General features: G+C 43.9%; 2 protein-coding genes across 6 annotated transcripts in view; one reads left to right on the plus strand and one right to left on the minus strand.

Moving 5' to 3' along the window:
• nup188 (nucleoporin 188) overlaps nucleotides 1-23352 on the minus strand; it is a 192141-nt gene that overhangs the window by 158990 nt on the left and 9799 nt on the right. For all 3 annotated transcript variants that reach the window (XM_087143590.1, XM_087143591.1, XM_087143589.1), the window contains exon 2: nucleotides 8349-8438. The gene's annotated coding sequence lies outside the window, so the exon portion shown is untranslated. The remainder of the gene's footprint in view (nucleotides 1-8348; nucleotides 8439-23352) is intronic.
• Nucleotides 10351-22704, plus strand: LOC110987544 (barH-like 2 homeobox protein). 3 transcript variants are annotated; one of them, XM_022250349.2, is made up of 4 exons: nucleotides 10351-10764; nucleotides 10981-11945; nucleotides 15153-15369; nucleotides 20192-22704. In XM_022250349.2, the coding sequence occupies exons 2-4, from the start codon at nucleotides 11192-11194 to the stop codon at nucleotides 20448-20450; spliced, it is 1230 nt and encodes a 409-aa protein (XP_022106041.1). In that variant the 5' UTR covers nucleotides 10351-10764; nucleotides 10981-11191; the 3' UTR covers nucleotides 20451-22704. The 3 variants fall into 3 exon arrangements, with proteins under 3 accessions (XP_022106041.1, XP_022106042.1, XP_022106043.1); XM_022250350.2 differs by having other exon boundaries at nucleotides 10351-10703; XM_022250351.2 differs by having other exon boundaries at nucleotides 10351-10603.

Genomic DNA, 23352 nt, shown 5'->3' on the forward strand with positions numbered 1-23352 from the left:
CCTATTCAGGCCATCAACGGTAGTGTTGATTTTTGATGATTACATGTAGGGGAGTGTATACACGGCGGACGAGCGCCGATCAGAGGTCAGATCGAAACCTTCCATCAAGGCACGATTGGCAATTAAAAATCACTGCGGGCCCATTGTAAGTCCATTTCGAAATGCTTTGCGCGGGTTATGGATTAGAGAGAAAAGAACATGATTTACAGTAATTACACGGTGGACAGATGCAAGTTGCTGGGGCTTGTTGTTTGTTCGGGGAGTGTATTTGTATTTTGTTTTCCCGGGAAAATGTTTTGCGGAGATTTTTGCCGGGAATGAGGCGAGAGCCGGTGGCGCTAATTTTGGTCATGGGAGAATTGGGGAGAATTGGTGTATTCATTGAGACTGCATGAGGAAAATGAATTGAAATGCGGAGTGGATCGGGTGGAAAGGTGTGAGACACCAAACAGGAAAATGATGAGAATTTTATTTTTCAGAACAAACACTGGGAAATGCATCACCACTGCGTATTTTGGAGAATTGGGTTTACTTGACCAGAATTACAGAAATTGATTGAACATGATTTTGTACGGTAAGCTATTTGTATCTCAAGCATCTGCACGCTTATTTATTTTGTGTGTGATAATGAAATGTGAGAAATTTGGAAAAAAATGAGGGGGATTTTTCAAAGAGTCTATATTGACGGTGGATGGCCTTTTTCCAGTGTTAATTTTTTTTTACATTTTGCAATACTCAAATCGTGCTGAATGTTTCTGTTCTTGTTCCGCAAGACCTACTCGCTGGATTTACGAGGAGAGACCAAGAAGAGACATTCTAAATAGCATTGTGCAGTGCAGTTTGTGACTCCAGTGCAACGTGTATTAAAGTCCATTCCTAATCAGTCTGGTTTTTCTGACGGCCGGTAATGATCGGTCTCCCGGAACGTTCCGTCGGCTCTACCGAGCTGTCCTCTGCTGACCGGGTTCATTTCGTGCAGCTTATGTCCGAACACCTTTTCACGGGAAATTTACCCTGGCCAGTCCCGGTCCATTTGTTGGGGCTTGGTGCGGCCCGTGTGCAGCTTCAAATCAAAGAAGAACCCTACAGCGGCTTGGTGTCGTCCTGTTTCACAGTTTACATAATCTTCAGTATTGTGTTTCCAAGGGAAGTTTGTTGCTTTTCTGAGTTTGGTCATGTTCCTTCCATTGAACCTTGAGACTGCACGGTGGATTAGTGATCCCTTCATTTGTGTGCTCGTCGTTGTCCACAGTTAGTTACGGTTCATAACTTCAGCCATGGTCCGCCCAGACATCCTTCAGGGGTAAACCTTTCAAGTTCTCTTTTTTTTCAAAGTAAGGAACCCCGTCGGTTATTGATCAGATTTAAGGGAAGCTGACAGATCTGTAGTGCCACACACTATTAAAACCGCAAGTTTTCATCTATGGAGTCACTCGTCGGGAAAAATGGAATTACACCTCGTCAACTGCATGCTGTAAAGGAGTGGCGCGCGCGTGGGATGGGGACGGAACCGATAACTTTCACCAGCAGCTTTTGTTGCCGCTACTGCTACTGTTGTTGCTAATACTGATGCTGCTGTCTCTGTGCAAGTTGTTGATGCTATTGTTGCTGCTGCTGCTGCTGCCGCGGTAATTGATATTGTTTGCTGCTGCTGTTGCTGCTGTTGTTGATACCATTTGCTGCTGTTGCTGCCCTTGTTAGTGGTGCAGTCTCTGTTACTGTTGCTACTACTGCTGCTGTTGCTGTTTCAGTTAATCTTGTTAGCTGCTGCTGCTGTTGTCGCCCTTTGTTGGTGGTGCAGTTTCTGTTGCTGTTGTTAATACTGCTGCTGTTGCTGCTTCAGTTAATATTGTTTGCTGCTGCTGTTGCTGCCTTTGTTGGTGGTGCAGTTTCTGTTACTGTTGTTACTACTGCTGCTGTTGCTGTTTCAGTAAATCTTTTTTGCTGCTGCTGCTGTTGTCGCCCTTTGTTGGTGGTGCAGTTTCTGTTGCTGTTGTTAATACTGCTGCTGTTGCTGCTTCAGTTAATATTGTTTGCTGCTACTGCTGTTGCTGCCCTTGTTGGTGGTGCAGTTTCTGTCGCTGTTGTTAATACTGTTGCTGCTTCAGTTAATATTGTTTGCTGCTGCTGCTGTTGTTGTCGCCCTTTGTTGGTGACGCAGTTTCTGTTGCTGTTGTTACTACTGCTGCTGTTGCTGCTTCAGTTAATATTGTTTTCTGCTGCTGCTGTTGCTACCCTTGTTGGTGGTGCAGTTTCTGTTGCTGTTGTTAATACTGTTGCTGCTTCAGTTAATATTGTTTGCTGCTGCTGCTGTTGTTGTCGCCCTTTGTTGGTGGTGAAGTTTCTGTTGCTGTTGTTAATACTGTTGCTGTTGCTGCTTCAGTTAATATTGTTTGCTGCTGCTGTTGTTGTCGCCCTTTGTTGGTGACGCAGTTTCTGTTGCTGTTGTTAATACTGTTGCTGTTGCTGCTTCAGTTAATATTGTTTGCTGCCCGCTGTTGTTGTCGCCCTTTGTTGGTGACGCAGTTTCTGTTGCTGTTATTGTTGCTGTCGTTGTTTGTAAATGTTTCTATTAACGGAATATGAGAGACGACTGCCAAAAGACAACTTCGAAAAGGAAACAAAACAAATATACCATGGTTAACCGTTTAATGTCAAAAAAAGTTGGAACGTTAAAGCTTTCGATTTTGACTCAGCATCAAAAGCCTTAAAAAGTCGTCGCTCAGGTGAAAATACTGACAAAGTCCGTCATGGCAGGCTAAATTAAGCTGATGGGAATCCTTGTGAAGCAATATCGATGGCACGGCCAGTAAGCCACTCACCCGTTTGTTGTCAAGCAAAATCGGCCAATCTCTTCTGCGCAAAGCAAGATCTGAGCATAAATCCAAGTTACAGGCCCTCGCGTTGTTTTAACGTTCCGATGATCCGCTCTGCATTGTTGACATCCTTTAAAATCAGTCAGCTCATTTACAAAAAAGGACTTATCGACCGGTTGATGGATCAAAGGAAATCACTTTTGTAGAGTGGGAACTGTGCCTCAAGGCGGAAGATTATAACTTCAGTGCTGATGATGAGGAATGGTGTTCATTTCATCTACCATAATCAGGATATCAATCGGTTAGTGTCATCAGCCATTGTAGTGTCACTGGCGGGTTTTTTCATAGAGCTACGAAAGCGCAAACGGTTTGTTAGCACAGACTGTGTATGGCTGTTTCGGGATTGGCTGTTTGGCCGTGACTGTTTCACGGCTGCTTTTTTTTTTATTATCACAGTAATGTGCAGAGCATTAATCTTCAGTTTTTGCACGAAATCGAGTACTAGAACAAAGGTTGTTGGTGTTCCAATGGCCATTTATTTTCGTCACGCGTGATTCCGCCGAGGGGTTGGGGAAAACCCTCCATTTTCAATCAAACTCAGCTCCATCGGCGACCTCTTTCCGTCATTTTAGGACAAACAATCTTGGATGATGTTTGGGCAAAACTTCACGTGAAAGTTTATAATCATCCCTCAAATAACCTTAAGCCACGCCTCTGCCGTTTCTATGTTCAATTTGTATTAGCAACTGTCTGATTTAACAATCCTCGATGTCCTCATATTTTGTCAAATTAAAAACCTAAAGCCAACGCTCACATCTATAGTTACCACTGTCAGGTTTCATTCATTTCACGTGTTTGAAAAACATCAACGATTACAAAGAAATGCTTACTCCTGTATATAGTACTAGGGTTACGAATATTCTGGGTTCAACAGCAGAGTTTATGACACCTGCCGATGAGTGATAAAAGAACTAAAGTATTCGTTTGGAAAGTGTATTGAGAACAATACGTGTGGAAATAAACCCAAAATCAGTTTTACATTATTTTACAAGGTAGGTATTCCCTATGCAGAACACAGAACTACTTTGGCAGGACAGCTGACACGTTGTTGTCAAACGTTCATGCAACCAGACGGATTGATTAGATTCCTTTTGGAATTATGTCATATGTTACGACCAGTCAATGATGTCTGCCACAAAACAGAGACAATTTTTCAGTTCATCTTTTGCACTGATATTGTAAAGGGATCGTTATCGTAACAGCATTCACTGATTAGCGATCATGTATCACTGTTTATTGCTGTGTTTATTTTATAGAAACGCAATCGTGCTTGAATGACTTAGTTTCTCCCACGGAAATAAAATGCTAGGACCTGTTTAGTGTCGATCTTTTTTTGCCTTTGACGGAAACCATAAAACAAGTAATCCTATAATCGATAATCGTCTTGTACCAAAAAAATTCAATAAGAATTTCAATGAATTATAAATAAGTATAGGCAAGAATACAGAGAACGAGAGAATGAACCGAAGAGACTAAAATGGTTCCGCTCACTAAAAATTGACTAAGAAATGACTGTGGGTTTAAAACTGATGTTTTCATACACTGAAAAAACTGGGGTGTTAAATCTAACACCCACGGTGTTATCAGAAGATTACACTAACACTTTTCACTAGTGTTAAAATTTTGGTGTTATTTGGTGTTACTTGTAACACCTTCTAGTGCACTTATAGGTGTGCAAAGTAACATCATCCGTGTTAAAGTAACACCCTATGGTGTGGTCATCTGATAACACCCAAAAGTGTTGATTTTAACACCCGAGTTTTTACAGTGTACTTTATATTGTGGTAGTATTTCCGTTTTGTGAAAAATACATAAGCGTCACGTCATATTTTTGAATTTGTTATGAACTCGTCAAAATGGACAATTCAATAATGAAATTCGACCGATTACCCAAACTTGTCAGAAGCGGGTAAAGTTTAGGCTGTAAGGAGGTCCACAGAATCTTGAAAGCTGATTAACATCATAGTACTGGACACGGATAAACAATATCAGGCAAAACAGTGGGCGGTTGAAATTGGTAACAGCTATACGGGGCGTTGAAAAATGTGTATATAGCATTTCATTTGGGTCTATTCCAATGTGCAGCCCCCTTGCTTTAAAGCTTGTTTTCCCCGCGAAAGGCGAGCGAGGAAGCAGTCCTAATCTCGATTCTCCCCGATTGCGTCAAGCATGTTCGCCATGCATTATTAAACGCTTGACAACTGTCCCTAAACCATCGCTCCGCGTTTTTTCCCGCGCTTTGAGGCCTTTTGCATCCCCCGCGCGTCATCTTCCCCCTCTGTCTCTTTCTCTTGTCTGTTCTTCTCTTCTCATTCCATCCAAAATCGCAATCACAAGTCGAAATCACGGCTCCGAACGACCTCGCGGGGGCCATTTACCCGCGGCAGGCACGCAGGGCCGATCGCGCCGTATCACGGTCTGCTATCGGCCACTTTATCAGTTACAGCTCTTCGTTTATCACCGATGATGCTCTCTCACACTCTCCCCCCTCCTTAACGCGCTCTCCTCTGGTTTTTTTTTTCTAACCTGTCTTATATTTCTCCACTTCTCCTTCCTCTGTCCCTTCGCGTCCTTTGCACTGGAACACTGTGGCCTCTTATCTTCCCCGATCGCAATGCACGACATTAGAATAGCTCTCCCCGGTTCCCGCCATTTGCATGACGGCCATCGACTGCAATTTAGTTCTCGGTATCGCCGTGATCTCGGCGCTCGGTGATTATAGGGTTCTGAGTTATTCTGTTGCGATGGCTCTTTGCATGCATGCAGGTGGTTTGGGATTCCTCTCTCCTCTCTCCACATTATGGCAACTGGGAGTTGTTTCATGTTCGGGGTGCTTAATGAAGACGGCCAGTCGTTCATGAATCGACTATGAGAGGGGAAACCTTGGAGGCGAAGCGACGAGTGGGTTTATCTGGTAAGCGCGCCATGTAAAACCCTCGACAGTAGTCAAACATGAAGTCAGATTACCGATGTGATCAAGACACGGTTGTCCTTTTCGTGAGCAGCATTTACAAGTACGTTCAGACATGAAACACACCAATCCTAACCTTCCGACGATCAGCAGACCCCCGGCAGGATCCAGTACGGGTTGTCAAGATATCTCCATGGTTCAAAGAGTGGATATTCACTTCCTCTGATTCAAATTGGGAGAGGAAGAATTCGAGTGAGATTTACTGACTCGGTCAAGATGAGCAAGTCGACATTTCACACAAGGTTCTCCAGGAATAGACTCTTTTCCATTTCATTCACACTTTGGACTGACTTTCACTTGAGTCGAGTCTTGTCCCCAGTTTCACTCTCAGTGGAAATAAGATGGACACGTATCATCGTATTAACACCGCTTTAGCCATAACTATTTCTTCCACTGTTACTGGTGTGAGGAGCCCTACAGAACTCTAAACCTGGGCCGAAGCTTACAAATCTATTGGCCAAAAAAAATTGCTTAGTGATTTTTTTTTGGGGGGGAGGGCTGAGCAAATATTTGCGGAACCCAGTCACAACAGATATAGATAGTGTAACAGTTTGGGTTGGTAATCAGTTTTTGCTAAGCATACATTTTCAGGGATTAGCAGATGGTACTCAACAGCGCTATATGACATTGGTCCCGGCTGAATTTTATCTGTGAGGAGAGATGCACGTGTATGAAGCGAACTTCCGAATTCTTGGTTAGTGTGAAAGTTACCGCAATACCTGTGTTCAGCTCGCTTCCAACTGCGTGGACTTCTGACACTTTGAAAGGGTCGGTAATACTTCAAATTTATAGCTACAATAGATATTTGTGGTCTTGTGTTTTTACAAATTTAGTAGAAGGTGTTGGAAAAAATGAGGATTCTATCATTTTAATGGCCCCCATTTAAAAAAATTGTTGTGTCCGTAAACACGAACGGATAAAAGTGACAGCAAGTGTGATTTTTTTTAATGTGAGTAAATTTAAAGAGAAAATGAGTGCTGCGCTGTTAATAGTATTGACGCAAACATCGAAGGACCGTTTAAACACAAAATAAGCGGTAGGCAGCAGATGGACATCGAAATGTTTACACCTGACGGAAATCGCACCATCTTTCTAACCAAGAGGTCACTGTGTATTAGTCTTTGTTCATGTTCTTGATCATCAAGGAAAACCGAAGAGGCAGCGTGTCGAAGGCACACCGCGCAGCGGGCTGACGCAGATGCAACGGGCGTGACTTTCACCACCGTGGGTTAGCGGCGGCCCCTTCCCCAGGACCGAAATACCAGTGAGGCCGTCTGGGGAGGTGCGAAGGCGATAGACAACAACCCCTGGACTCTTCTTTAGATGCTCGATGCTATCGTCCAGTGGCCGAGACCGGGGCTGGCAAGCGTTATGCGCCACCCCAGCGTCCGGTCGGGCATGCATCGATGTGTTATAGGTTTTTCTGTATTCACCCGAGTCAGTAACACTAACGCAACGTCAGCTACGGCGCTACAGGGGTGAAGCGACTAACACTCGGTCTAACAACTCCAGACATGTGAAGTTGCTGGTTTCATACCCACCCTCTTGGTGGTGGCACAGTACGGGCTAGTTGTAGCAGTTCGTTCTTTTCCCCGATCGAAAGACAACTGGGCAAGGTGTGACATTTAGAGCGGGCTCGCGGGCTTGAATGATCTCCGTGGTGTCACGCGATCATTACGTGTCCTATAGCCAGGCGCAGGTGTTTCGCTAGATAACTAAAAGGTTTCAAGTTAAGTAAAACACGTCATTTTTTACAAGATTTCGCGTGAGCCCCAAGCAATGGCACTAACACCGGTTTCCGCACACTTGCTTTTAACATGCACATGTCCATGTTACTTTTAAGGGTTTACATACGGCTATCGATAGCGTGAAAAAAATGGAAATTTATCATTTACAGAATTTTCCTTTTCTGCCTGATGGTGAAAACATCAGGTATGTTTGCACAGAACTGGAGCATTTTGAATGAAATTCACACAGGTTGATTGTACGCATAAAGTTGCGTACCTTGTAGATTTATAACTCTTTTATGTAAGCAAAATTTACCAATTTACTGTAGGCCTAATTTGCTCTAAAAACACCGTTTAAACACTTTTGTGTCAACTTAAAAAAATGTTTAACCACAACATATTTATTGAAATGTGTTTAAGAAAGTGTTTAAACGTTGAACGTTTTTCCATGGCACACCTTTAGCTTTATGAAATTCGCTTAGTATCTAAACCCATTCCTAAAAGAATTTCAGTGTAAATGTCATGTCCTACATGAAAATTGTTTTTAGAAAAAATGGGTATAAAAAGTATATTTAGAAATGTGTTTAAGCTCTAAGCACCAGTGTATAGTGTACCGCTATCAAGTCTTCAAGGCGTGTGTGTTTAAAGAATTCGTTGAATGCAGAAAAACACTTGATATCACGATAGTCACGTATGGAAACCTTGATATGGCGGTTTTCATATTGTAACAGGTGAGAATTTATTTTTTTAAAAATGGTCTGAACACAGACTTACCGTATAGAGTCAGTCATTTTGCACACAAATTAGCACCCTGCACCCTCGTGCACACTGCTGAGGTTCCCGTAAATTTACCCTCACGGATTCCTTAAAAAAGATAAATCAATAAATGAAATTTAAAACAAATGAGCAAAACAATTACGTCGACCCTAGAAAAAGTGAACAATCTTATGGAATCCAATTATATTTCTGTTAGTAGCACATCCAACGGTGAGAGGATGTAGTATTATTATAAGGGAAAGATATCAGCTCATATAATCACCTAACACAATTAATATGTCGCCTTCGGTAATTATTTTAGACACGAAGGACTAACGAATGCTAATAATTTCTCCCGCTAAAAAGAGGGGAATGATTGATCTAAAAATAAGATCATCTCGCGGTCGGTGTAATCGGTTCCGCTAGGTGAGCATATAAGTAGCAATTGAAAAGGCCCGTGTTTATTTCTTGGCGCTCTAATATGCACCGCCTCCTTGACGGTGGATATGGCAATGAACTGTCAATCACGCGCGCATCACTAGCAATCCCCCAATCGGGTTGGAAGTGTCGTGCTGGTACACCGCGCATGCGCCCAGAACTTCCCCGCCAATTTCCAGGCTGCTGCACACCTGTCAACTTTTCGGTTTTCTAATTACTGTCGAGAGGGACAAATGATGTGCCTTGGGTGGTGGTTTTGCATGCGAAAGACACTGCAGTCAAAGTAGCGTCAACATTTTTGACTCAGCGCGCGCCTCCAGTGTAAGTCTGCCGCAATGATCTAAAGCGACCCGGTTATCGGGTCGTGCGGCAGTCGCGAAAACCACGGCCGCAGGCACAGCTTGGCTTGCTTGGCGCTGGTGACAAACGAGGTCCTCGGAAGTGTTGGCTTGAAAAGTGCCGGGTCACAACGAAAACAATAACGGAGGTGAGCTATTTGCGCTCAAAGCAGGTAAAACCGGGGACAAAATGGAGGGCGTGATCAAGAAATGGGCGTTTGTAAGACGAAAGCCCCCTTTCTTATATAGGGTTTGCTCTTTTTACGTCACTAGTGTTGTTTTTTCCTATAAGTGGCTGCTAAACTAATGGCTGTTGGTCAGCAAGAAGGTGAAAGAATGAGTCATAACATGTTAAAATAATATAGATAATAATATAGTAACCAAGAAGCAATAAATGAAAATATGACCCTCTTTAAATTAATGAGACAATCCACTTTGAACAAATTGGAGGCCAAATCGAAAAACGACCAGTAGGTGATTTTTCGGCAAATTTTGGCCCCCCTATACAAATTGTAATCAAAATGAGAGTGGCCTGTATTGTTCGTTTGAGATTTGTTCTTTTAACTCGGCAGAGAACCTTCACACCAAGTTAGGGAAGGGTGGGCCTACCGTGGATCGATCACAATGTCCTGACCTGGTTGTGCTGCGATCTCTCCCCTACCATGCTGCACGCCGGCAGCGCCCACTCACAATAAGTGTCTCTAATTTTATTAGTAAATGGGCATCAAGCTTTCTTTTTTAATTCCGGGGTGCCGATCGTTCAAGTGGCGTGCCGCACAGCATGTACCGACTCTTGAATATTGCCACGATGCCGAAACTCGTCCGGGGTAATTGTTTCGTCAACAACCCGTCTCACGGTTTTTGACGTCCAAGGGTGTCAGGGCCGCGCGATTGGACTGGGTATTCAATTGACGCTTCCTGACCCTCGATCCGCACAGAGGGGCCTCCTCTCGCAACCTTTATGACCTAATCGTGACCGAAACAAAAGGCCTGTCCACCCCACACGCCCATCTCGGACTCCACGGACTTCATTAAACATTGATACAGGGGCGACCGTGACTGCCGCGATCGACGCGCAAACAGCGGCACACTCAGCAGCACGGAACGATTAACAGGTTTGACAACGCGTTCTGTGATGTAGCTGCATGCAGTGCGCGAGCGCCAGCTATGAGAAGAAGAGAAATAACAAGCCGGCTTGCTAGTGGTTGGCTGAGCTGCCGCTAACTCAGCAACGAACAGCCCCACGGCTCTTGTGTTATGCTAAACAGCTTACGTGTGCTTGGCTTGTCAGTCGATAGTCCGTGACAGTCTTGCCGCGACTGTGAAGCGCTAGACGGCCGGTTTGGGTCACGCGTGTTACCTCGGCGCAGTCCGGGCCCCCTCGTTCGTTCTCAAGATTGGTTCCCGGGCTGCGGTGGAGCATTTAAGCTGTCCCTTTTCACCACGAGTGCTCAGTTTTGTTCGGGACTTGAGGGCGTAAACGATTGGACACTTGAGGTACAAGAACGATTGGGTCGCACAGTTAAAAACTGTTGCTGTTATTGTTCAGCCGTTATTATTTCACGGACTGTGTTCCGACTCGCGCCCTCACTTCAAGGTGGGCCCCTCCAACGGTGCATCGCATCTTACGTAATTCTTAAGTCTGAATTTGGCATTGCGTAAGTTTTAAGTATGGTTTCTAATCTTTTCAGTAAAAATAAAGACCACCAGCTTAAGTTGACGAAATCGTAAATGTTAAAGAGACTACAGCCGGAAGCCTACCAGTCCCTTTGTAAACCGCTTATATCAGGCTGAGACAGAGTATGCATCTTTTTCGCTGCCAGCTGTTCATTTTTATTGACAAATCACTTTAAATTGTTTGTGTTTTATTGCAGGTTGTGTGTGTGACATCTACCAGCAAGCTGCATGGAGCGCTAAAAGTGAATCCTGCATTTAAATGGGCAGTCGAGTGCGGTAATAACTACTCGTCAGGCGGTGAAGTGGAGAGCAAGTCAGGCGCGAGTTAATCGTTTCTCTGCGGATTACAAGCCTATAACAGGGAGTCTCGACGTTTTAGTTCTCAGTTTGTGGTTGGGTTCCCCGCAAATGAGAGCGCAGACGGCCATGGAAGCCGTGCCGTTACCCAGCCTCCGATCTCCGCTCACGCTGGCCAGCAGCAGTCCCCGCAGCGACATGTCGTCCTCTTCGATATCGTCGTCCTCGTCCTTGTCGTCGCCTGGTTCAGTCCCCACGACGATAGCGGTGAACTCTCCCCGGGACTCAGACGAGCCGGACTTCGCGGGGCGAGGGGTGCACGTCCCCGGCGGAGCGGCCAGCACGCGTCCTGCTACTTTCCACCATCACCACAATCATCAGCACAACCATCACCACCACGAAGGCAGTATCGTGCTGAGCGCGCCGAGTGCAGTGGCAGCGACCGTGCTGGACAGCAAATCCTCGGTGGAGCCGCCGCGCTCGTCGCCGGCACACACCGTGCCCAACAACAACACCATCCACCCCTTGAAAGCCTACCACACGGAGCCGGTGCGGACTTCCAACGCCCCTTCGTTTCTCATACGGGACATTCTGGGCGACATGAAGCCCAGGGAAGCCACCAGGGTCGTGGCCTCCGAAGAGGAGGAGGACGACGACCAGGACGACGACGAGGACAGGGACTCGGAGTGTGAACGGGCAATGTTTGCCGGGGAGCACCGGGAGAAATTATCGGGGAGGGATTCAGACACTGACTCGCACCGATATAACCACCACCATCACCTCAACGCCGAGAACAGTTTGAAAAGACCGCACAACGACGATGCTGGTGATGACCTGAAAAACGGGCACTGTGACACAGCGACAGGTAAACATCTGAGTTTGTAATCTCTTTGATGTCCTTGATGTAACCATTTGTAAATTCAGTTTATGCCGCTTAGCCCAAACTAGACTCATGGAACTTCATTATCACATTTCCTGGCAGGCATTTTTGCTTTGGATTAAAAATTAATGGCGTCATTCAAGCGTTAGTTGAAACTCTGAAAACTTATCTTTATATTTTAATCGTTATCCCATTCCCTTGAAAAAAAAAACTTCCTTCATCTTGTCTTTCATAAAACACACTATTTGCTGGCAAATTTTCCCTTTAAACTCACCATTTCTGAGTTATCAGAAACCCTTGCGGACAAAGACATATACGGATATTAAACACAGAAAAAATATTCCGCTTAATGTACAGAACAATTGAAAGTCCTTTCGTTTTACCCTCTGTGTAAAACCGGGGCACGAGGTACTAAATCTTTGCAACTGTAATTGATTTGTAATTGATTTCGTGGGACACTGTCACCTTCTGATTTCAGAATCTTCAAGATGTACCTTCTATGTGCAACTTTTAACCAAAATGTTCTCTGTAAGAAAGGCCTAGTGCCCTCTTTGACTGGTTTTTAAAGCCCTCTTCAATCCATCATAATTGCATTAATGCTTTGCTAGACGTTATGTTCGTAATTCGATAGAAAGCCTGCCCCGTCATTGTGTAGAGCGGTGTATATTCCTTTGTGTGCGAGCGTGTACACAACTAGCGCGATGATTTTTTTTCTCCATACAATGTCGGGCGCAGCTTCACGCAGCAACAGCTTCGCACAATCGCACCATTTCGAATTCCGCCGATGTCCTGTCGATAAGCGAAGTCCCACAAAAGATAAACGGCGAGGCGAGGTGTTGCCGGACGCGCGAGGGTTGCGTTTGGGACGGCGCATTAAATGTCCCTAGAGTGTGTGATCGAAACTGAGAACATTGCTAAACGATACAAACAGAGAGCATGGAACTTTCTCTCCCTAAATCCACTTCTTTTTTCCCCACTCCCCTCCCACTAAGTCGGCTCGAAATTTTTTAAGAAGTTTGCAGCATTTTCCTTTTTGTTAGTTCAAGTATTGAAAAAAAACCTGATATCGCAAGTAGTTGACGTGGAATGTAACATTTTCCCACATGGAGTTTACTTGAACTTTAAACAAGTCATACAACTTGGACAAACTTTTCCTCATGCCCAGTTTCACTACTTTTCAAAAAGTCACATACCGTAAAATTGTTACCAAAACAAGACACATCCAGTGGTTAGTATGACAAAGATAGGCCTCGCTGCGATTTCAAGTGCTGGCCACTTAAATTGTTTTGGCCTTTTCCGTTTCAGACTGCACCTTCAAATTCTGATACAATGCCATATGGCAAGACGGAGAATGTTTATCTCTGAAAGTAAGGTCCATGTCTGAGAGAGGCCACTGACAGAAGTCATGTTTCGTCAAGTGTCGGAAAACTGTTTCATCTTAAGAGACTGAATGCGTTGGAAAACTTGTAAAGTACCAGGCATTCATGTACCACTGACAAAATTATAGACATTTGCAACTTTCATGGTGTAATTTTTTTCATTTGATCATCAACTGTCAATTTTACTTACAATGACAACATGGTTATATGATCACCTATTTCCCATCGCACAGAATCAAGTTTGCTATTTCCAGAACAAGGGATGGCGTTATAAGTAGCAGCGTAATAATGTAACTCTTATCCTTAATCGATTTAAAATTTCGATGTAATGAGATAAGGAAGGCAGTCACCCTGGCTTAGAATGCATTAACAGACAACGAAGGCATTTCCCTCCGAGGGAAAAAACTGTCGAAGTGTTGCAGCCACAAAAAAAAAAAAAAAAAAAAACACGATTGCCTGACTGTATACATATGTATACATACACGCACGCACACACAAAACTCAATATAGTCTTCACAACTCAGTGATTTTAGATTGGTTTTTAACGACGGGCGAACGAGCGCCCCGAGCCCCGGGAATAGAAGGGTCCCTCGGACGCGTTCATCGGCTTCTCAACTGCCAGCTTGCTGCGCCCTCTGTCCCCCCAGTTCATCCTTCTCGCGCTCTCCCGCGCGCCCGCCGTAAATCGAAATCCCACCGCGGGAACCGATATTAGATTTTAATTTGTTTCAAAGTCGTCTAGTGGGGACTGCTAAATGGACTTTATAACCTCAACTCATCGGCGGTATTCAACCCCTCTCTGTCCTCTCTCGACATCTCTCTCATTATCTTCTCGCTGCCGAGTTCCCCCAATCTTTCTTCCCAGCCACATCTGCTCGGCAGCGAACTAATAAGATATCATTACACGGAGGCCAGCCCTGTAGGCGGTTCAGTGGCCAGTCAGCTATGACGCCATGCTAGGCTCGGCGTCGCTTACTCGCGGAATCAAGATAGCTTATGTTGCCGATCGTCCAGTTCGTAAATTCCGCCAAGAGCAATATCATCTCCTTTCTGTCTTTCTGTCTCCAATGACGGGTTTAAGAGCGCAGGAATCGTGTTTACATTTTGTGCCCAATTTTTTGAAATGTCTATTTAAGAGGGATTTCTTCACAAAATGTGAAAAAGTCCTTCTTGGGTTGATAAAAAAACACAAAGTATAGCACTGACAATTAAACTGAACCGTCCTCAATCCTGTGACAGGTGGATTGGGTACTGTTAGGGTTTAACATTCGTCTTTAATCGTTCTTTGAAAATAAACAGAAAATTATCCGATCTATTTAATTTACACAAAGCCTTTTATCCGCTTAAATCCCTCAATCTGCTGAAATAACGGACGATTTTTATGGTCTGCCTTCGTGCCAGCATTTTGCCTCTCCATTTTTCATTGGCGACCGGCGGTATTATAATTTCATGATGTTTGCTCCATGAGAGGCTGGTCAAATCATTCACAACATTGACGGATCATTAATCCACAAATTTGCTTATGGCCCACAGAGCATTACTGTACTGTAAAGTCAAAAGTTACGCCTCAACAAAAATGCTGGTTGATTTTAAAATGCACCGAATGGGTGTATATATATATATATATAGTGACGAATAAATAAAAAAAAGAAAAGAAAAAGGTCGATATGCTGCAAAATGTGGTATGACATTAACGGTATTTAGTGTTGAATTAACACTAAATGATATCCACATAGGACTAGTGGTCCTCTGTAATGCTTCAATATTGAAAAGGTATTTCTTACTCCTGCATAATTCTCGTCGAACCTCGCAGGGAAGGACAACGAGATCTCGTCCAGCAGAGACAGCCACAGCCCGGGCAAACCCAAGAAGCCGCGCAAGGCCCGCACCGCCTTCACCGACCACCAGCTCAACTCCCTAGAGCGGAGCTTCGAGCGCCAGAAGTACTTGTCGGTCCAGGACCGGATGGAGCTGGCCGCCAGCCTGAACCTGACTGACACGCAGGTCAAGACGTGGTACCAGAACCGGAGGTGGGTAGACTGGGAGGGGATCAAAGACTGACATTTTACGAATACACAGAGAACAGAAGCCCTCCCTGGTGGGCGGGTCCAAAGATTGGGAAAAGAGGATTTCATTGACATCTTTATTCTTTTTCCGTAGCGTTCTGTCAGCAATCCTAAATTTCAAGACCAGAATTCACAATATTGTTGGAATTAAGCGTTATCAAGATCGGCTAACACTCAGAAAGGTCGATTGAGTCTTCATCCTCCAAACAGACGGTGAAAGATTATCAGTCATCAAGTTATATACTGCAAAGGTGTTTCAAAAGAAATTACTCCGCTGTGTTAAATAAACAGTTTTCAGTGTTTATGAATCAGGGAAATCAAACTTGCCTAAGAGCATAGGACAGTGCGGTTAAAATATCAATCCATTCATTGACATATCCATTCAATGGGGGGAACACATTCTGAGATTGTGCCTCTCTCTGTGGGATGCAGCCAAGGTTGTCGCAATATAAACTGCCCTCCCCAGTACATTTTCCTGGATCCGCCCACTGAAAGGAGACAACTGATGACACAGACTTGAGGACAAAGACGCGATCATCAGCTGATGCAGACTGACGCAAACATACAGACGAGATTTGAGATTAATAGAATTCGTAAAAAGATGGGTTTTTTATTGACCAGTGGCAAAATAGAGTACTGTAGTAAATAAAATACTTCATATAACCATTTCATTTCAAAACGGAGAGCTGGTTATGTTGCTTCCAGCATATCCGGCCAAACCACAAAGCTGCTTTTAAAAAGACGTTTCCGAAAGTGTTTTACACGAAATCATGGGCACATTCTGGCGAGACGGCAAGGAGTTTGCCCCCCCCCCCCGAGTTGACAACGACAATCCGCTAAATGGAAACTCTACTCACAGGAAAACAAGGAAGGACACTGATTCTCTCAGAACTAAACCCGATGCCTGCTCGGGTACATAATACACGCAGCCTTGCCGTGCAGTCGTTGGAAAATCAAGCGCGAGTTATTTTAATATTTCATGGCTTCTCGACGCCAAAGCGATCCCGGGATATGCGTGCCGTTTTATTTGGCCATCTCGGCGCAGATTAAGCGAATCTCTCCCTCCGTGAAAGAAAAAAAAACCTCCGCATCACACTCGCTGTTCTCTTCTTTCTGCGGCGATGTAAGCCAGATTGCACTTGTTCTTGGGGGTAATTTTTCATTGTTCGCCAGGCCGACGGAGTGTCTACGTCTTTTTGTGTGTGTCTCTTTCCATCACCTTCCCTCCATTCCCGCGAGATACTGAGCATCAAACGCCTTCAAAATGTGTGGCGCGCTCGGATGAGCTAAGAAGCCATGATTGGATTAGCCCCTCGTCTGTATCGCTGTTCCATAATTGATATTTGATGGGGGAAAGGGCTCTTTTTATCAGAATCGGCCATTCCCTGGATTATCGGGCCGTTAAATACCGGATGAGTGTTGACAGTCGGAGAGGATCACTCAGAGTGAATTTAGCAAATTGCTGGCAGGGGATTAGACATATTTGGTGATGGTGCATTGAAGTCTGCGCGGCGACTGAGAATATGAACAATGACGGCAGAAAAATCGGAGTTTGAGGGGGGAAAATACATTGGAGTGGGAAGATACAAATGGAAAACTGGCGTCTGCCGGTAATCAGGCGCAGTATTCTCTCAGAAATTTTAAAGTCTATCAAATACACATTGGAGAAAATTGCGAGCAAGTCTGATTGTTATCTTCTAAAAAAGCAGGCACTTGTTCAGAAAAAAATTATTATTGAAAGGATTAGATTATTGTGTCTTAAATAAACAACATTATTAAGGCACACATTTCAGAATTCAGAAATAAACACTTTTCATCAAATGGTCCGGTGTTACTGAGAGGTTTATGCGCTCCCCGACACTATATACAGTGGAGAGGCGCGGCAGCGCAATGGAAAGTCATTTTTAATAAATCTTTTTTTTATTTTAAGAAAACATATCGAAGCAACAAGGTCAAAAATTCACACTTTTTTCAGTCCTTTCCGCTTGATTAGCGACATCAAAATAAAAAGTCAGGTTTTCCGGGGATTATATCCGTAACTATTTTATCCGACACACCGTTGGCATGTCCAGGGTCCCAAACACCCCCAGAAAGCAGAGGGTTCTCGCTCATTCTTCGCAGCAAGTTGAGAGTCAAATTCGGCGCACGCCGCGGAATTTCTTCACTCGCGCCACAAAAGCCAGGAATGTGTTTGTCAAGTCAGACACTTCCAAAGATCGCTGCTGGACTCGACTGTCGAGAATGCAACGGAAGTCAAGACTAAGTTCGAGTTCTTTTTAGAGTACGAGCAACCTTATACTGTGTTTACACAAATCAACCGCGTTTTTCAAAGAATCTCTGTCCCTTTTTGTTCAAGCCAAAAAGCATTTGGGAGCAAACCAGTTCTCTTTGAGAAATTATTTTCTTTAAGTCTGTACGCCAAATCCCTCTTCACAAGCCTGACCTAATATGAAATTGCAGAAGAATGTTTAAGAAAATATCAGTAAGAGTCGATAATTTCCTTTCAATGGATATTATTCGTAATACTGCCACAGTGTGTAGAGCCAGCATGAGTGTAACATTAATGTTCGTGGTTGAGAACGGGGTCTCAAACGTCCACATATTTGAGACCACCATTTAAAAAAATAAATATGTATCTCTGAAAAACTGAAGAAAAAACTCTAACCAGCCAATTTAAAAACGAGTCTTAAAATCTGGCACAAAAAACGGACAAGTTAATCAAACAAAACAACAATAACAAACATACAAATATAAAAAGACAAGCCCGTCATTTGGGCCTGCAGTTTGCAAGCAAGCGGCTGTAATACTCAAACTACAAAGTTTTCTCTCGTAAAAAAGGGGGGAAAATGTGCCAAATGCGGCGTGAACAAGCTTGCAGAAGCGAATTAAAGCGGAGGGACCTTTTGTTTTCGGTAAACCAACCGGGTGATGTAACGGAACCAACAGGCAAGCCCCGGTGCCGCACGGACAAAGCCACGGAAACAACATGTGCCTCTGGGGAGGGACTATTAAGCGCGGCCTTTTGGGTTGTTCAACGCGGAAAATTTGTTAGCAATAAAAAAAATTTCAAAAGGGGGGGGGGCTACGGCGCGCAACGATTACGACACTCTTGGTGTCGAAAAGGGGGGTACCAAAGGGGCCTCAATAATTGCCGCTGAAAGGTGGAGGTCAGGGGTACAAATTGGTACGAACCCTAGCCCGTGGCTGAACTAAAGCAGGGTTGTTTGTGGTCACCCAGGGGTGACACTTTTTATAAAAAGGAAAGAAAATGCAGGTTATGACTGCCGATTTTCCACACACAATTTATCGTCTGCGGTTGTCAGCAAGTCCATCCGGAGGTCTTGTTCCCAGCTTTTTCCCCCAATAAAATGCGATTTTTGCCATGCGGATGTGCCTCTTTGTTCCTCTTGGATAACTGTTTGGATTGTATTATTGCGGTATTCCGACGCAGTTTCCTGCCGTTCGACAACACTGTCACACCGACTCAGATTGGCTTGTTTCACCCACGCACTGTGTCGTCATAAAACAACGTATAAACAGGCTGGCGTTTTCACTACCAGATGATTTTTCGCAGTTTTTAAGTCGTCGGGGGTAAAAAGCCATTATTCCAGTTCATTGTGCAACCGAAATGGTATATTCACAGGAACCCGGCAACAATACCAATCAACTCAAGAATTGAAGTGTGAAAAAATACCGCTTGCAGGCGATTTTGTTCGTTTCTTTCTGGTTTGGGTTTCCTCGCCATAACCAACAACGGTAACAAAACAACCAAATTACCGGGAGCGGGGACTCTCAGTTGCGGGAGCCGGGGCGGCGGAAGTGCCGTACAAAACAGTTTATACACGGTAGGTTGGCTCGCTCCGGGTCCGCTCGCAATAGCTTGTATTGTTGAACAGTAGAGTCCAGCCCCCCGGTACCTATACAGGGGTGGGACGCCTAATAACGGCCAGAGGCGGAGGGGCCGTCGCGATATAGGGCAACATTGTGGCGTCCCGTCGATTATTTGGGTTAGCTCTTTAGGAAATCACGAAAACGGGGGGATGATTAGAACAGTTTACGAAACTGCATTCTTGGTTGCCTGTAGCCCTAACTTTGCTAAAGATGTATTTTGAGCAGAGCTCGTGCCATTTTGTTTGAGTGGTCGAACGAACGCCCCTGTTGTTGAAGTTACTCCAAAAGGGACTTACTGGACGAGCGAAAAACATTCATAAAAATTCCATTCTGTTCGTGCCAGCCTAAAAATTCGTGTGGGAAATGACTACTTTGTTCTTTTTGAAATCAAACATAGAAGTAATCAAGTAAATGGGAATTAAACCCCACAAAAGTGAACTCCTGACATGGCAACAACAAACAACAGCAAACATTGACAACAAACAACAAGCAACACTAACAACAGTTTACATTAACACTAACAGTAACATTTCGTGTTGTAGAATATAAAGGTAAGATACTAGCAAGTCGCACAACCTCAGTAAATATACTGACTTATGTATGCGTGGCTCAATGAAATGAGTAATAAGTAGCACATTGACCGTATACTAGTATGGTGCTAAAAACTGACACAAATTCCTCCTTTGTTGAGGAGGAAATTTGGCTAAGCAATACTTTCTGTTCGTAACTTGTATTATAGAGCCTGAGTGGTCAGTCTCGTTTCTTGCCAATTTCAAACTACATAACAAAAGGCATTTATACACGAAGACTGAAGACAGGACGTTTTCATTTTCTTCTTGACGTTCAAGGTTGAATAGAGGATTAAATTTCTCTCTTTTTTTATTTAATTCTCCAGGACAAAATGGAAACGCCAAACAGCCGTCGGGTTGGAACTCCTGGCCGAGGCCGGCAATTACACCGCCTCCATGCAGCGGATGTTCGCCCCGCCTTTTTACTATCACCCCACTCAGGGGATCGTCTCCAACCTGGACGGCCTGTACAGCCTGCACGCCGGCCAGAGGCCCGTGTTCCCCCGCCTGTTCCTGCACGGACTCCAGCAGCACGTCAGCCACTTACCGCTGGCTCCCCGGGCGCTCCATCCTCACAGCCACTGAGGACGGGAGAGGATGGAACCCCGACTCATCCCCACGAAAGTAACCGCGCCCAACGCGGCATTGGTGTGAGGTTCGAAACTCTACCCGCCGGTGGCAACCTGGGCTACACCGACTCTAGACCAGGGCGGCTGAGTGGAGTGGACGGCTCTCCCAAGGCGTATTATCCACAGCCCATTTGGTGCTGTAGAACCGTACTAAAGGCTCTCAAATTAACAGCGACATTAGCCGTCAACATGCTCCATCATTAATTGACCAAAGTAAAAGAAAGTTAATTCCTCTTCGAGGGAAGACAACTCATTTGTACACCGATTCAGTTGCTTACAGACCGCCCTATCGCTCAAGACACGGAATCATGATAAAATTTGGTTATCGGCCTTCAATCAAACTGCATTTTTTGTAAATTACATATGTTGTTTTTTGTTTTTGTTTGTTTGGTTTTTTTTACTGCACGGGAGCTTGTGTGCTCTATTTTAAAGGACTTTTCATTTGGTAAATCGTGTAAATCATATCCCACACTGAGACTTCGACATTTCCGAGCCGGGCTTTCTACACTGTTAGGTCAAAACGTCACGAATTTAGCATTAAATTATCGACCCCAAAAAACTTTTCAAACTTCTTTGGGTGGAAAATTCATATAAGAAAATGTAGGAAGATTCCATGTAGGAACCCTTTGATTTAACTTGAGAGAGGCTATTATTTTTTCAGAGCAAAGTACAATCATTGTAGAAATTCAGCGAGAAACAATTATTGTCAAAATCCAGGGGAGTCTCTGTGTTTTGTTGCGACCAAAACAGAAAAAAAAATGCGAGCGAAATCGCTTGCGGTTGCATTACTTCAGTTGAAATTCAATCACTCGAAATACAAGCTGGCTGGAGTTAGTCATTCATTAATATTACTTGCCATAATACCCCCAAGATAACGCATATTATGCCGGCTATATTTTTAGAGAGTTGGAATAATAAGGTAATTGGATATGATATTAGTATGCCAGGTTTTTTTGGTCCCAATCGAGACCCAGCGGGAACAAACATAGTCTATTCATTTTTGGTTCAATCATTTTTGTCGTTGTATAACAAAGTGCTGCCGGCATGTTTCGTCCAGCCGCAACGAATATGAAACGACTATCAGCGACTGATCAAGTTATGAAGTAGTTCAGTTCCCTTTTACGAAACTCGAAGTAATTCAAATTGGCGCTGGTTTAAAAAGAAAAACTTCCTACGCAAAAAAAGAAAAAAAATTGCCGAAATTTCGAGCGAGCCAAAACAATATAATGAGCTTAAGAATTATTCGGTGCTTGACAGTACTGGGGGAAAAGTTTTTAAAAAGTTCCACTACACTGATTGAATTTTATGAGATAATTATTATAGGCTGTTATATGTTTACATATTTAATTATTCTTGCCATAATGAAATGACAATAAAAGAAAACGAATTTTGGCACGAAATGATGGACAAAGTAACCCGATTAACGGGCGCCTCGATCGCATTTGCCGACACCACAGAATAATGGACACCCAAGTCATTCTGTCTTTACCGGCGGCTTTAACCCAATAACTTGCTGTTCCGTTCCCTGTGGGGGAGATTTCGATTGGAAATCAATTTGCAGGTTGTTTGTCAAGCGCCTGTATAGCCATTGCATCGGGCTAAAATGTATTAGACCGAGCGCTAACAAAAGAGTGTAGAGAAAGGAATAACAGAAGTGAGCGCTGAAATGAATCAACTGCCAGAGATGAAATCTAGGCAGGACAGAGAAAAAAAACTGAAGCAATGGTTCGATATACCTTGCCAAAGATCTCAAACAGCCTACTAGGCATGCACTCACTACACTATCCAAAACAAACTAACGTTTATAGGAATAAAATCCCGTTTTTCCCCATTCCCGTTTATACAACACTGGAACGACGGCCTCTGACGAGGCTCTGCCGTGTGACTGGACTTCAATTTCCCCATTAGAAACACGAACCAAGAACAATTTCAAGTTGTCACTTTGCTGAATAGCTTCGTAGCTGCTGAGGGTTTTTTTCCTCAGAACTGTGGTATATAAATGTATCATACTTTCGTTTTGTACAAAAAGAGAGAGGAATGCACACGGAAGAATCGAGACATGAGATGTATATGATTGACCTGTTCGATCAAAATGTAATGGAAACGATTGTTTAGATTGAAATTTTATTGTTATGTGTACATTTCTGTGTGAAACTTGTGGGGATAATAACGATAATAAAAGTTTATAGCTCAAAGAGCGTTGAAAGGGATTTCAGTTGTGAGCTGTAAAGACTGTCATGCATCAAATGGCGCTGTCCAAACTTGTGTCTACCAATCACCTGCACTCTGCCATTGAAAAATACTCTTGGTTTTTGCAAAATTCATATGCATATAAATGAATTGAGCCGAATTTGAAACTCAGTTTTCCCCTGTTGGGCTTGAAGACTCCCAAACAGGCTGCTCCCTCTATATATGCAACTAGCCACGCCTCCATCATCGTTCCAAGCTAAAGTCTTGGAACTTTAAATGGAAAGAAGAAAAGGAGTCCACCGAATGACCCAGAGCTCCCTGTGATTTGAAAACTTAGTCATAAGACATTTGAATAGATGGTGCGTTATTTACACGCGGTCATGGTCGCAGCCCCTTAGAATCTCTCTTCAGTGTGAAAAAGCTCGTTGGACCGAGCCATTTTGCTTTGCAAATTCGAAAATAGGGCAACGGAGAATAATCGATCGTATCGTTAGGAAATTTGGGCTCGTCCCTTTGCTATCAAGCATTGTGACAAAATGGAGAAGTGGGATCAAAGGCATTGCACCTGCGCAAAAATGCCCCCATAATCGGCCATAATGTGCAAGACTTGGGGTGAATTGAGTTACAGACACTTGAAGGTCCTTCACAACGCGTCTCCACAACACATA

Source organism: Acanthaster planci, linkage group LG11 (assembly GCF_054643075.1).
Source record: "Acanthaster planci isolate LZ-2023a linkage group LG11, COTS_SCS, whole genome shotgun sequence".
NCBI classification, from domain to species: domain Eukaryota; kingdom Metazoa; phylum Echinodermata; class Asteroidea; order Valvatida; family Acanthasteridae; genus Acanthaster; species Acanthaster planci.